The sequence below is a fragment of the Brachyhypopomus gauderio genome, unplaced genomic scaffold, assembly GCF_052324685.1.
Source record: "Brachyhypopomus gauderio isolate BG-103 unplaced genomic scaffold, BGAUD_0.2 sc81, whole genome shotgun sequence".
Lineage (NCBI taxonomy): Eukaryota > Metazoa > Chordata > Actinopteri > Gymnotiformes > Hypopomidae > Brachyhypopomus > Brachyhypopomus gauderio.
This window is the reverse complement of record NW_027506902.1, coordinates 1,183,553-1,196,492: the sequence shown is the minus strand read 5'-3', so window position 1 is coordinate 1,196,492 and position 12,940 is coordinate 1,183,553. Positions and strand designations below refer to the sequence as shown.

Genomic DNA, 12,940 nt, shown 5'->3' with positions numbered 1-12,940 from the left:
TTTAAAGAAGTAGTCAGTAGTCAGTAGTCGGATTACTGTTTCAAAGTAACTATGGCAACACTGCCTGTGAGCCATGGATTCTGCGCACTCTCTGCGGCTTGTGCAGCGGTGCGCAGTGGCTCACAGAGGATACAGCAGAGTTGAAAGAGCCACTCTGACCGTTCCTCATGGGCTCCAGTCGGATGTTGTGGTTGATCCTGGTGGACTGGTGGAATGATTTGCCACATACTCGTTTTAGAATTGCCTCCTGTCTTTCTTCTTGGCGTAAACTTATTTCCATCACCTTCTGAACACGGACCGCCTGCAACTGCCGCTGCTCTCGCTCAATCATCTCCAGCTGCTTGGAGGATGAGATGGGGTGTTGCAATGGGCTGTCCCGCATGTAATCCTGAAGTATGGGACAAAACACAGAAACCACATGTAAAATCATCTTATTTACATTATTTTAAATACATCCCTGGTTACATTTACACATTGCACACTCTATAAATTGTTATGATTTCCTATCACATATTTCACACCTGGATTAATTACACCTAAATTATATATAGAAATTCATTTATTCACAATCCTTTTTTAAACATGGAATATTTTAACTGTTTAGATACAAATGTGTAGGTCTAAAGACCAATACATTAGGCTACATAAATAATACAACATCCAAACACTCGAATTTGTGCTCTCATTTAACGTATCCATTCAGACTACATCGACACGCAAAACAGTAATCACACTGAGGTATGACACAATGTTGAATAACCAAATAATTTTCATCATGGAAAGCAGAGTTATAAATAACATAAACAGTTATTTGAAGTAGAGTACCTGTGTGGATGTGCCGCTGTTGCTGCTACAATCCGACTGTGAAAACTTGTAATGCTGCTCAATCAAATCTCGAAAATCCATTTTGCACCGTAAGATGATCTTTAATTCCTGTCGTTGTCCAACAAATGATAGTTTCTGGCTGTTGGAACGTCTCTTTAGATATGAATCCATGTGACGTCACAGTCTCAATTACCTTGTCGACGTAGTTGCGTTTGTCCGCAAGAATCTATAATACAGTTTTTCTCAGTCGATTTGGTTCATTTCTCACATCATGCTTTACATTGGCATCACAACTAGTGCATTTCTCAAAACAGTTAGTGCAAACAGCAAAACTCAATGAAATACTGGCAAAATCACATACTTCACTCAAAATTCTTTGTTTTTGCCCCAAAATCAAATATTTAGGTCAGTCGATTTGTCAGTGCCATCAGAATATCTAGTCTGTGTGCCATTGCCAGTAGCGAACCGTGACCTTTAAACCTGGGCCCGCTACCCCCCCCCCCCTCCCCCCCGAAATTATTTTTTTCCTTTCTTAATAAACTAAATAAAGAAAAACTGAGACGACAGTACAGCTTTAAAAACGCAATAAACAATAATATCTGTACTAGATAACATCTTAAGCAAAATAAGTTTCCAAACAAAATAAGGTTCACAGCTCCGTGGTTCTCGGAAGCGGAATATGTAAACAACGCGCACGAGGACGTCAAAGGGATGAATCGAAACTAGCTAGCGATGGTGCTAACGACAGCTAGCGTCGCCACAGCGGGCGGAAATTATCATACAGTTAAGCCCGCCCACTAAGAGAGAAGATATGATTGGTCAATTTTGCTGTCATTTGAAACTGGTATTGCGCTGAATTATAACTGCCAGGCCCTCTGTAAACGAACAGCGGGCATCACAGTCCTGATAGGGGGAGACACAGGCTCACAGGCTTCCACTCAACCCCTCACCTTCCAACACAGATTGAATAGACACGGGTGAATATTTTATTTGCTTATATTTTTGTAATTGTTTAGATGTCGAATGTCAAACTGTAAGTAGATAAAATAAAATTGGATAATTATATATATAATGCTTTAAGAATATTTTAGGCCCTCTGAGAGGGCGTAGAGGGCCCTGACGGTTCCCCACTGGCCATTGCCTATGAACAAGGCAGTCAAAATACTTAGTCATGTTGTAAGTGCAACTATAAGTCACAGTCATTGTAGACTGTATATTCTGATGGAAACTAGCTAAGCTTTTGATTTCAAGAACGCTGCACATTCTGTGGTATATCAAATACATGGTACACACATACACACAAAACTACAGACGGAACACAGTTACACATGACTGTATGTGGGAGACTGATAGCAAGAAATTGGACTGGAATCAAATTTGTACAGCAATATTGTTTGACGGTATTGTTCGCACTGCAATTTGTTGACAAAAACACTGACTGAAATTCAGAAAAGACAGACAACTGACTGGAAAAACTGCTAAATTAGAAACTTTTTCTACACATTCAAAACAACCTGAGCACATACAGCCTCCTCTTGCTGTGTGAAAATTGAACCTCTGCTACCACTATGAGCTAGTCTTGATATCTTATATGGTATAAGAATGCAAAAATGCAAAAAAAAAAAGAATAACATGTCAGAAAGTATGTCAATGTGCAGCATTACAGCAGAGAGCACATTTCTGAATTACAGTACATACATGTTTTCTCTATGAAATGTTTGAACGATTGAAGACACCGTTGATCTTCCAATATTCGGCTGCACCCAGCAACCAGCTTCAGCCATTGTGAGACCATGACTTACATGTAAAACATGGTCCACAATTGTTGCCCTTACTGTATTTCACTGTTTTGTCCCCTCAGCCTTACACCACACAGTCTTACCCCTCTACACCATATAGTCTTACCCCTCTACACCACAGTCTTACTCCTCTACACCACACAGTCTTACTTCTCCTATTGGCCTTGTCTTTCCATTATGAGACTTTGTGATACTGTTTAGCGTCTATAAATGTTTGCCAATTACGGTAAAGGTTCATGAGATGCACCTCTGACCTATGGTTGAGACCATTGTTTGATCTAAGCTTTCACCAATTCCCTTTCTTACTGTAACTGAATGTTCACTTGTAAACAATTTAATTAAATTAGGATAAATTACCAAAATGTAACAAAAAAATTAACTAAATAAATAAATGTAAAATGATGCCTTAGAGATTATGACAACATGTTCAGGACTTTTGCATATAATGACCTAGGCGATGACCTAAAGAATAAATGTTTGGGAGGGTAAGACAATGCAACAGACAATCCGTACAACACATTTTGATTACACGTCATAAGCAACTGATAATGTAAAAAACAACAGACAACTGTCCATGTCCATTTGCAATATGTACAAAAGCATTTGCAAAATGTTAAACACAATGAGAAATGCAATTATGATGTGCACAAGTGACAAGGTGAATGAACTGTTTTGAGAATTTCAATTCTGATCTGAGAAATGAATCGAATCGACTGAGAAAAACTGTAAACTCTACAACTCCTCACTTCACGTGTAAATTTAATGTATATGTGCAAGAACAATGTATGTATATACAGTAGATAGATTTAATATGTGCAATACAAAATGTGCAATAACACTGATCACTTCACCACTGCATTTTGCCACTTTACACGTACCTTGCCACTTTATTCTTATATGTTTATATTGATGTGTATATACATATAGAATTAATAGATATATTTAACATATAGTTTATTTTTATGTATGGAATTGGGCAACTGTAGCATCTGCAATTTCCCCTCGGGAATCAATAAAGTATTCTGATTCTGATTCTTTGTGACAAGGAGATTTTCCTTGCCACTGTCACACTTGGCTTGCTCACTGGGGGCTTGGACTCAGACACTTGTAAAGCTGCTTTGTGACAACAACTGTTGTAAAAAGCGCAATATAAATACATTTTGATTGATTTTTGATTGATATTAGATGGTATTATCAGTGAATTTACAAACTACTTTAATTAAGGATTTCAGGAAACCTAAGCAACAGACATTCTTTGGATGAAGTAAATATAGTTCTTAGTATTGGTGCAAAGCTTTTTGAAAATGCACCTAGGTTTCGACGTTACACTGAGAATGATCTTAGCTTACTCTTGTCACTGAACAGATGTCCCCTTAGCTGTCAACCATCAACAGAAAGAAAAACCACCATTGAAACCTGAGCAGGAATTATAAATAAAAAAATATAGCCGCAAGCGGCAATTGGCGGGTTCACACACGAATAGGCCACTTGGCTTCAATAGGCAATAGACCCAATAGGTCCTTTAGACCCAAAAGAAGCTGTTTGAGTGGAAAAAATGCACAAATAAATCAATGTGCAAAAAAATGTTCAATTGGGGCACTAAAGGCCGAAAAGGATCAAAATAATGTGTATTGGCAAAATGATTCAGATCACAGAACTAAATCACATGCTGAGATCAGCTTTGTGTGTGTTTGTGTGGTGTTTCATGTGAGCAATAGTTTTCAGTCAGTTTCGGTGTTTGGCCACTAGATGGAGCCCAAGTACCATCATACTGATATCTCATTTTTATCAGTAATGCAATGACATTTTGGTGAATTAAAAGGTTCATTTCTGGTCAGGCAGTGCACTTTTTGTTATAAGATGCAATTGCAATGTTATAGAACTTATTGATCTGGATCATACAAGACCAATTACTTGTCTGTATTCTGCATAACAAGATTGCAGCATGAGTTTTTATGTTTTCTTAGGTTTTTGGGTACTGTAGCGCCCCCGACAGGCCAATTTGAACCAAACTTGGCATACCTCACAAGGACTTCCCGATATAAAAGCCTTTCAAATTGGGAGTTGATTGCATACATGGTTTATGAGTTATAGCAATATAGGTCATATATGGCATGGCCACAATGATATAATGGGAAAATGGACCAATCAGATAAATAGAAATCCATTATTTTTTTAATCAGTTTTTACCTACAGAGTCTACTGATTATGCTCATAGCAATTTTTCCATAATTGGATCAAATTCCTATGACTAGTTTGTAAATAGCTATTTTCAAACAATAGATGAATGTGACAAAAGTATGCATTTTTTAATAGGACTTGTAATTGCAAAGTTGTCAGGTCTACTGCAAGGAATAAAAAGAAACAAGTTGCATGTTCCTAAGTGAAAATTTGGAGGAGTTATGCATGATTTTCACAAATAGCGCCACCTTGTGGCCAAATGTTTTAAAACTGCACAGCATGACACATAGTCCTGAGATATGCACAGTGGTAAGGTTTCATGTTGTTTGGCCAATGGTAAGTCTGTCAAATGGCCAATTAATTCAAATAAAAATTAATTGGCTCATGGCGGCCATGTTTTTTGAGTGATGATGGCATCATTGTGTGTCTTGATATCACTTGGGCCCCTGATGATGCCTGTAAAGTTTTGGCTTGATGTGACTAACGGTTTCTGAGATACAGTTTTTCCCATGTTATAGCGCCCCCTATTGGACAATCGTGGCCAGCTTTGACCTATGACCTCGGAGTCATGTGCCCTAACAACTGTTAAAATTTTATGAAGATCGGTCAAAGCGTTGCTGAGATATGGCTGTTTAAGTAAATTTGGCCACGCCTCGGAGCTATTGATTGACATGTGACAACCAGACTGTATGCAAATCTCAAAATGTTTTTAAGCAACTTTGATAATGAGATTCTCCTGAATATTTTGACACCAAGGTTGTGGTGATCGGATGAAAAACCAGGGACTAGTACAAAAAAGTAGGTTTTGCATATTATGCAAATTAGCAAAAAATCTAAGTAGGCGGAGCTTAATGGTTCTTGAGGCTTTTTTGTTTGGCTTGAGCCAAGGAATCCATCAGAAGTGGAATTTTGTTTCTAGGCCCTACGGTTTGGGAGATATGGACCTAAACGCAAAATGGTGCGCTATAGCGCCACCATCAGGCCAATGTGGGTCTCTGTGCTTTGGCACGGTCTCGCAAAGAGACTACACCATTCTGCCAAGTTTGGTGTCTCTGGGCCTTACGGTCTAGGCTGCAGTATGCGTTTTATGCGGAGAAAAATAATAATAATAAATATAGCCGCAAGCGGCAATTGGCGGGTTCACACACGAATAGGCCTCTTGGGCTCTATAGGCAAAAAGAAACCCATAAGGTCCTTTAGACCTAAAAGTGAAAAGAAGCTGTTTCAGTGGAAAAAAGGCATAATTACATCAATGTGCAAAAAAAGGTTCAATTGAGGCACTAAAAGCCCAAAAGGATCAAAATAATGTGTATTTGCGTTTTATTTTTTAGAGAGGCCTGTGTTTTTGTGAGTGCATGTGAAAGAGAGAGGGGTGGAGGCATCGCCATTGGGTTGTTCGAAGGACGGGGGAGTCTGGAGGGAGTGGAGGAAGGGAGGGCACTCTGCGTGTGTGAGAATGGCCAGCGTGCGTGGTTTAGCAGTTCTCTGCTTAGGCCCTACAGTGTGGGAGATATTGCCAAAATGATTCAGATGTGTGTGGGTGTGTAGATGAACATACCACATCTGTTTCATGTGTATGTACTTATGTTAAGCCTGTGAAATGGCCAAAACCAATTAATTGGTGAATGGTGGCCATGTTTTTTAAGTGATGATGTCATCAATGTGTGCCTTGATACCACTTGGGCCCCTGATGATGCATGTAAAGTTTTGTCTTAATATGACTAATGGTTTCTGAGAAACAGTTTTTCCCATGTTATAGCGCCCCCTATTGGACAATCGTGGCCAGCTTTGACCTGTGACCTCTGAGTCATGTGCCCTAACAACTGATACATTTTTATAAAGATTGGTCAAAGCGTTGCTGAGATATAGCTGTTTAAGTAAATTTGGCCACGCCTCGGAGCTATTGATTGACATGTGACAACCAGACTGTATGCAAATCTCAAAATGTTTTTAAGCAACTTTGATAATGAGATTCTCCTGAATATTTTGACACCAAGGTTGTGGTGATCCGATGAAAAACCAGGGACTAGTACAAAAAAGTAGGTTTTGCATATTATGCAAATTAGCAAAAAATCTAAGTAGGCGGAGCTTAATGGTTCTTGAGGCTTTTTTGTTTGTCTGGAGCCAATGAATGCACCTGAAGTGGAATTTTGTTTCTAGGACCTACGGTGTGGGAGATATGGACCAAAACGCAAAATGGTGCGCTATAGCGCCACCATCAGGCCAATATGAGTCTCTGTACTTGTGCTCGGTCTTGCAAAGAGACTACACCTTTCTGCCAAGTTTCATGGTTGTAGGATGTATGCCGTAGGCTGTAGTTACAGTTTTAGATTATTATCTAAGCAATTATAATTGCCAATATAGCCGCAAGCGGCAATTGGCGGGTTCACACACGAATAGGCCTCTTGGCCTCAATAGGCAGAGGCCCAAAAGGTCCTTTAGACCCTAAATGTGAAAAGAAGCTGTTTGAGTGGAAAAAAATGCACAAATAAATTAATGTGCAAAAAAAGGTTCAATTGGGGCACTAAAGGCCCAAAAGGATCAAAATAATGTGTATTGGGAAATTGAGTCAGATCACAGAACTAAATCACATGCTGAGATCAGCTTTGTGTGTGTTTGTGTGGTATTTCATGTGAGCAATAGTTTTCAGTCAGTTTCGGTGTTTGGCCACTAGATGGAGTACTACCATACTGATATCTCATTAATCTCAGTAATGCAATGACATTTTGGTGAATTAAAAGGTTCATTTCCGGTCAGGCAGTGCACTTTTTGTTATAAGATGTAATTGCAATGTTATAGAACTTATTGATCTGGATCATACAAGACCAATTAATTGTCTGTATTCTGCATAACAAGATTGCAGCATGAGTTTTTATGTTTTCTTAGGTTTTTGGGTACTGTAGCGCCCCCGACAGGCCAATTTGAACCAAACTTGGCATACCTCACAAGGACTTCAGGATATAAAAGCCATTCAAATTGGGAGTTGATTGCATACATGGTTTATGAGTTATAGCAATATAGGTCATAAATGGCATGGCCACAATGATATAATGGGTAAATGGACCAATCAGATAAATAAAAATCCAACATTTTTTTACTCAGTTTTTACCTACAGAGTCTACTGATTATGCTCATAGCAATTTTTCCATAATTGGATCAAATTCCTATGACGAGTTTGTAAATAGCTATTTTCAAACAATAGATGAATGTGACAAAACTATGCATTTTTTAATAAGACTTGTAATTGCAAAGTTGTCAGGTCTACTGCAAGGAATAAAATGAAACAAGTTGCATGTTCCTAAGTGAAAATTTGGAGGAGTTATGCATGATTTTCACAAATAGCGCCACCTAGTGGCCAAATGTTTCAAAACTGCACAGCAAGACACATAGTCCTGAGATATGCACACTGGTGAGGTTTCATGTTGTTTGGCCAATGGTAAGTCTGTCAAATGGCCAATTAATTAAAAAAAAAAATTATTGGCTCATGGCGGCCATGTTTTTTGAGTGATGATGTCATCATTGTGTGTCTTGATATCACTTGGGCCCCTGATGATGCCTGTAAAGTTTTGGCTTGATGTGACTAATGGTTTCTGAGAAACAGTTTTTCCCATGTTATAGCGCCCCCTATTGGACAATCGTGGCCAGCTTTGACCTGTGACCTCGGAGTCATGTGCCCTAACAACGGTTAAAATTTTATGAAGATCGGTCAAAGCGTTGCTGAGATATGGCTGTTTAAGTAAATTTGGCCACGCCTCGGAGCTATTGATTGACATGTGACAGCCAGACTATATGCAAATCTCAAAATGTTTTTAAGCAACTTTGATAATGAGATTCTCCTGAATATTTTGACACCAAGGTTGTGGTGATCCGATAAAAAACCAGGGACTAGTATAAAAAAGTAGGTTTTGCATATTATGCAAATTAGCAAAAAATCTAAGTAGGCGGAGCTTAATGGTTCAAATTTATTTTTTATTTGCCTTGACCCAAGGAATCCATCAGAAGTGGAATTTTGTTTCTAGGCCCTACGGTTTGGGAGATATGGACCAAAACGCAAAATGGTGCGCTATAGCGCCACCATCAGGCCAATGTGGGTCCCTGTCTCTATTTCTCTCATTGCACACCTGCTGCACCTTGCTGGCAAGTTTGGTCTTTCTGGGCCTTACGGTCTAGGCTGCAGTATGCGTTTTACAGGGGGAAAAATAATAATAAATATAGCCGCAAGCGGCAATTGGCGGGTTCACACACGAATAGGCCTCTTGGCCTCAATAGGCAGAGGCCCAAAAGGTCCTTTAGACCCTAAATGTGAAAAGAAGCTGTTTGAGTGGAAAAAAATGCACAAATAAATTAATGTGCAAAAAAAGGTTCAAATAGGGCACTAAAGGCCCAAAAGGATCAAAATAATGTGTATTGGGAAATTGAGTCAGATCACAGAACTAAATCACATGCTGAGATCAGCTTTGTTTGTGTTTGTGTGGTATTTCATGTGAGCAATAGTTTTCAGTCAGTTTCGGTGTTTGGCCACTAGATGGAGTACTACCATACTGATATCTCATTAATCTCAGTAATGCAATGACATTTTGGTGAATTAAAAGGTTCATTTCCGGTCAGGCAGTGCACTTTTTGTTATAAGATGTAATTGCAATGTTATAGAACTTATTGATCTGGATCATACAAGACCAATTAATTGTCTGTATTCTACATAAGATTGCAGCATGAGTTTTTATGTTTTCTTAGGTTTTTGGGTACTGTAGCGCCCCCGACAGGCCAATTTGAACCAAACTTGGCATACCTCACAAGGACTTCAGGATATAAAAGCCATTCAAATTGGGAGTTGATTGCATACATGGTTTATGAGTTATAGCAATATAGGTCATAAATGGCATGGCCACAATGATATAATGGGTAAATGGACCAATCAGAAAAATAAAAATCCAAAATTCTTTTAATCACTTTTTACCTACAGAGTCTACTGATTATGCTTATAGCAATTTTTCCATAATTGGATCAAATTCCTATGACTAGTTTGTAAATAGCTATTTTCAAACAATTGATGAATGTGACAAAAGTATGCATTTTTTAATAGGACTTGTAATTGCAAAGTTGTCAGGTCTACTGCAAGGAATAAAAATAAACAAGTTGCATGTTCCTAAGTGAAAATTTGGAGGAGTTATGCATGATTTTCACAAATAGCGCCACCTAGTGGCCAAATGTTTCAAAACTGCACAGCAAGACACATAGTCCTGAGATATGCACACTGGTGAGGTTTCATGTTGTTTGGCCAATGGTAAGTCTGTCAAATGGCCAATTAATTAAAAAAAAAAATTATTGGCTCATGGCGGCCATGTTTTTTGAGTGATGATGTCATCATTGTGTGTCTTGATATCACTTGGGCCCCTGATGATGCCTGTAAAGTTTTGGCTTGATGTGACTAATGGTTTCTGAGAAACAGTTTTTCCCATGTTATAGCGCCCCCTATTGGACAATCGTGGCCAGCTTTGACCTGTGACCTCGGAGTCATGTGCCCTAACAACTGTTAAAATTTTATGAAGATCGGTCAAAGCGTTGCTGAGATATGGCTGTTTAAGTAAATTTGGCCACGCCTCGGAGCTATTGATTGACATGTGACAGCCAGACTATATGCAAATCTCAAAATGTTTTTAAGCAACTTTGATAATGAGATTCTCCTGAATATTTTGACACCAACGTTGTGGTGATCCGATAAAAAACCAGGGACTAGTATAAAAAAGTAGGTTTTGCATATTATGCAAATTAGCAAAAAATCTAAGTAGGCGGAGCTTAATGGTTCTTGAGGCTTTTTTGTTTGGCTTGAGCCAAGGAATCCATCAGAAGTGGAATTTTGTTTCTAGGCCCTACGGTTTGGGAGATATGGACCAAAACGCAAAATGGTGCGCTATAGCGCCACCATCAGGCCAATGTGGGTCTCTGTGCTTTAGCACGGTCTCGCAAAGAGACTACACCATCCTGCCAAGTTTGGTCTCCCTGGGCCTTACGGTCTAGGCTGCAGTATGCGTTTTATCAGTAGAAAAATAATAATAAGAAAGAAAGAAAGAAAGAAAGAAAAAACCCGACAATAACAATAGGTTTCCCACACTGTGTGTGTGAACCCTAAAAATCTCAGCAATTACAATAGGTTTCCCACACTACGTGTGTGAACCCTAATAATAAGAAAGAAAAAACCCGACAATTACAATAGGTTTCCCACACTACGTGTGTGAACCCTAAAAACCCGACAATTACAATAGGTTTCCCACACTACGTGTGTGAACCCTAAAAATCTCAGCAATTACAATAGGTTTCCCACACTACGTGTGTGAACCCTAAAAATCTCAGCAATTACAATAGGTTTCCCACACTACGTGTGTGAACCCTAAATAGCCGCAAGCGGCAATTGGCGGGTTCACACACGAATAGGCCTCTTGGCCTCAATAGGCAGAGGCCCAAAAGGTCCTTTAGACCCTAAATGTGAAAAGAAGCTATTTGAGTGGAAAAAAATGCACAAATAAATCAATGTGCAAAAAAAGGTTCAATTAGGGCACTAAAGGCCCAAAAGGATCAAAATAATGTGTATTGGGAAATTGAGTCAGATCACAGAACTAAATCACATGCTGAGATCAGCTTTGTGTGTGTTTGTGTGGTGTTTCATGTAATAGTTTTCAGTCAGTTCTGGAATATGGCCACTAGATGGAGGCCAAGTACTACCATACTGATATCTCATTAATCTCAGTAATGAAATAGGACATTTTGGTGACTTAAAAGGTTAATTTCTGGTCAGGTAGTGTACTTTATGTAAAAAAAAGTTTCAGTTGAGGCAGTAAAGACACAAAAGGTTCAAAATAAATTGTATTGGCAAAATGATTTAGATCACAGAACTAAATCACATGCTGAGATCAGCTTTGTGTGTGTGTTTGTGTGGTATTTCATGTGAGAAATAGTTTTCAGTCCGTTTCGATGTTTGGCCACTAGATGGAGCCCAAGTACTACCATACTGATATCTCATTAATCTCAGTAATGCAATATGACATTTTGGTGAATTAAAAGGTTCATTTCTGGTCAGGCAGTGCACTTTTTGTTATAAGATGCAATTGCAATGTTATAGAACTTATTGATCTGGATCATACAAGACCAATTACTTGTCTGTATTCTGCATAACAAGATTGCAGCATGAGTTTTTATGTTTTCTTAGGTTTTTGGGTACTGTAGCGCCCCCGACAGGCCAATTTGAACCAAACTTGGCATACCTCACAAGGACTTCAGGATATAAAAGCCTTTCAAATTGGGAGTTGATTGCATACATGGTTTATGAGTTATAGCAATATAGGTCATATATGGCATGGCCACAATGATATAATGGGAAAATGGACCAATCAGATAAATAAAAATCCAACATTTTTTTAATCAGTTTTTACCTACAGAGTCTACTGATTATGCTCATAGCAATTTTTCCATAATTGGATCAAATTCCTATGACTAGTTTGTAAATAGCTATTTTCAAACAATAGATGAATGTGACAAAAGTATGCATTTTTTAATAGGACTTGTAATTGCAAAGTTGTCAGGTCTACTGCAAGGAATAAAAAGAAACAAGTTGGATGTTCCTAAGTGAAAATTTGGAGGAGTTATGCATGATTTTCACAAATAGCGCCACCTAGTGGCCAAATGTTTTAAAACTGCACAGCATGACACATAGTCCTGGGATATGCACAGTGGTGAGGTTTCATGTTGTTTGGCCAATGGTAAGTCTGTCAAATGGCCAATTAATTCAAATAAAAATTAATTGGCTCATGGCGGCCATGTTTTTTGAGTGATGATGTCATCATTGTGTGTCTTGATATCACTTGGGCCCCTGATGATGCCTGTAAAGTTTTGGCTTGATGTGACTTATGGTTTCTGAGATACAGTTTTTCCCATGTTATAGCGCCCCCTATTGGACAATCGTGGCCAGCTTTGACGTATGACCTCGTAGTCATGTGCCCTAACAACGGTTAAAATTTTATGAAGATCCGTCAAAGCGTTGCTGAGATATGGCTGTTTAAGTAAATTTGGCCACGCCTTGGAGCTATTGATTGACATGTGACAACCAGACTGTATGCAAATCTCAAAATGTTTTTAAGCAA

At 38.7% G+C, this 12,940-nt stretch overlaps 1 protein-coding gene across 1 annotated transcript in view; it reads right to left on the bottom strand.

Annotated features, from left to right (window-relative positions):
* Positions 1-12,940, bottom strand: part of LOC143493074 (TOG array regulator of axonemal microtubules protein 1-like) — a 61,228-nt gene that overhangs the window by 8,769 nt on the left and 39,519 nt on the right. The window contains exons 2-3 of the mRNA XM_076991188.1: positions 826-1,051; positions 284-388 (exon numbers count right to left, since the gene is read on the bottom strand). Coding sequence (XP_076847303.1) covers positions 284-388; positions 826-996 — 276 coding nt within the window. The 5' untranslated portion in view covers positions 997-1,051. The remainder of the gene's footprint in view (positions 1-283; positions 389-825; positions 1,052-12,940) is intronic.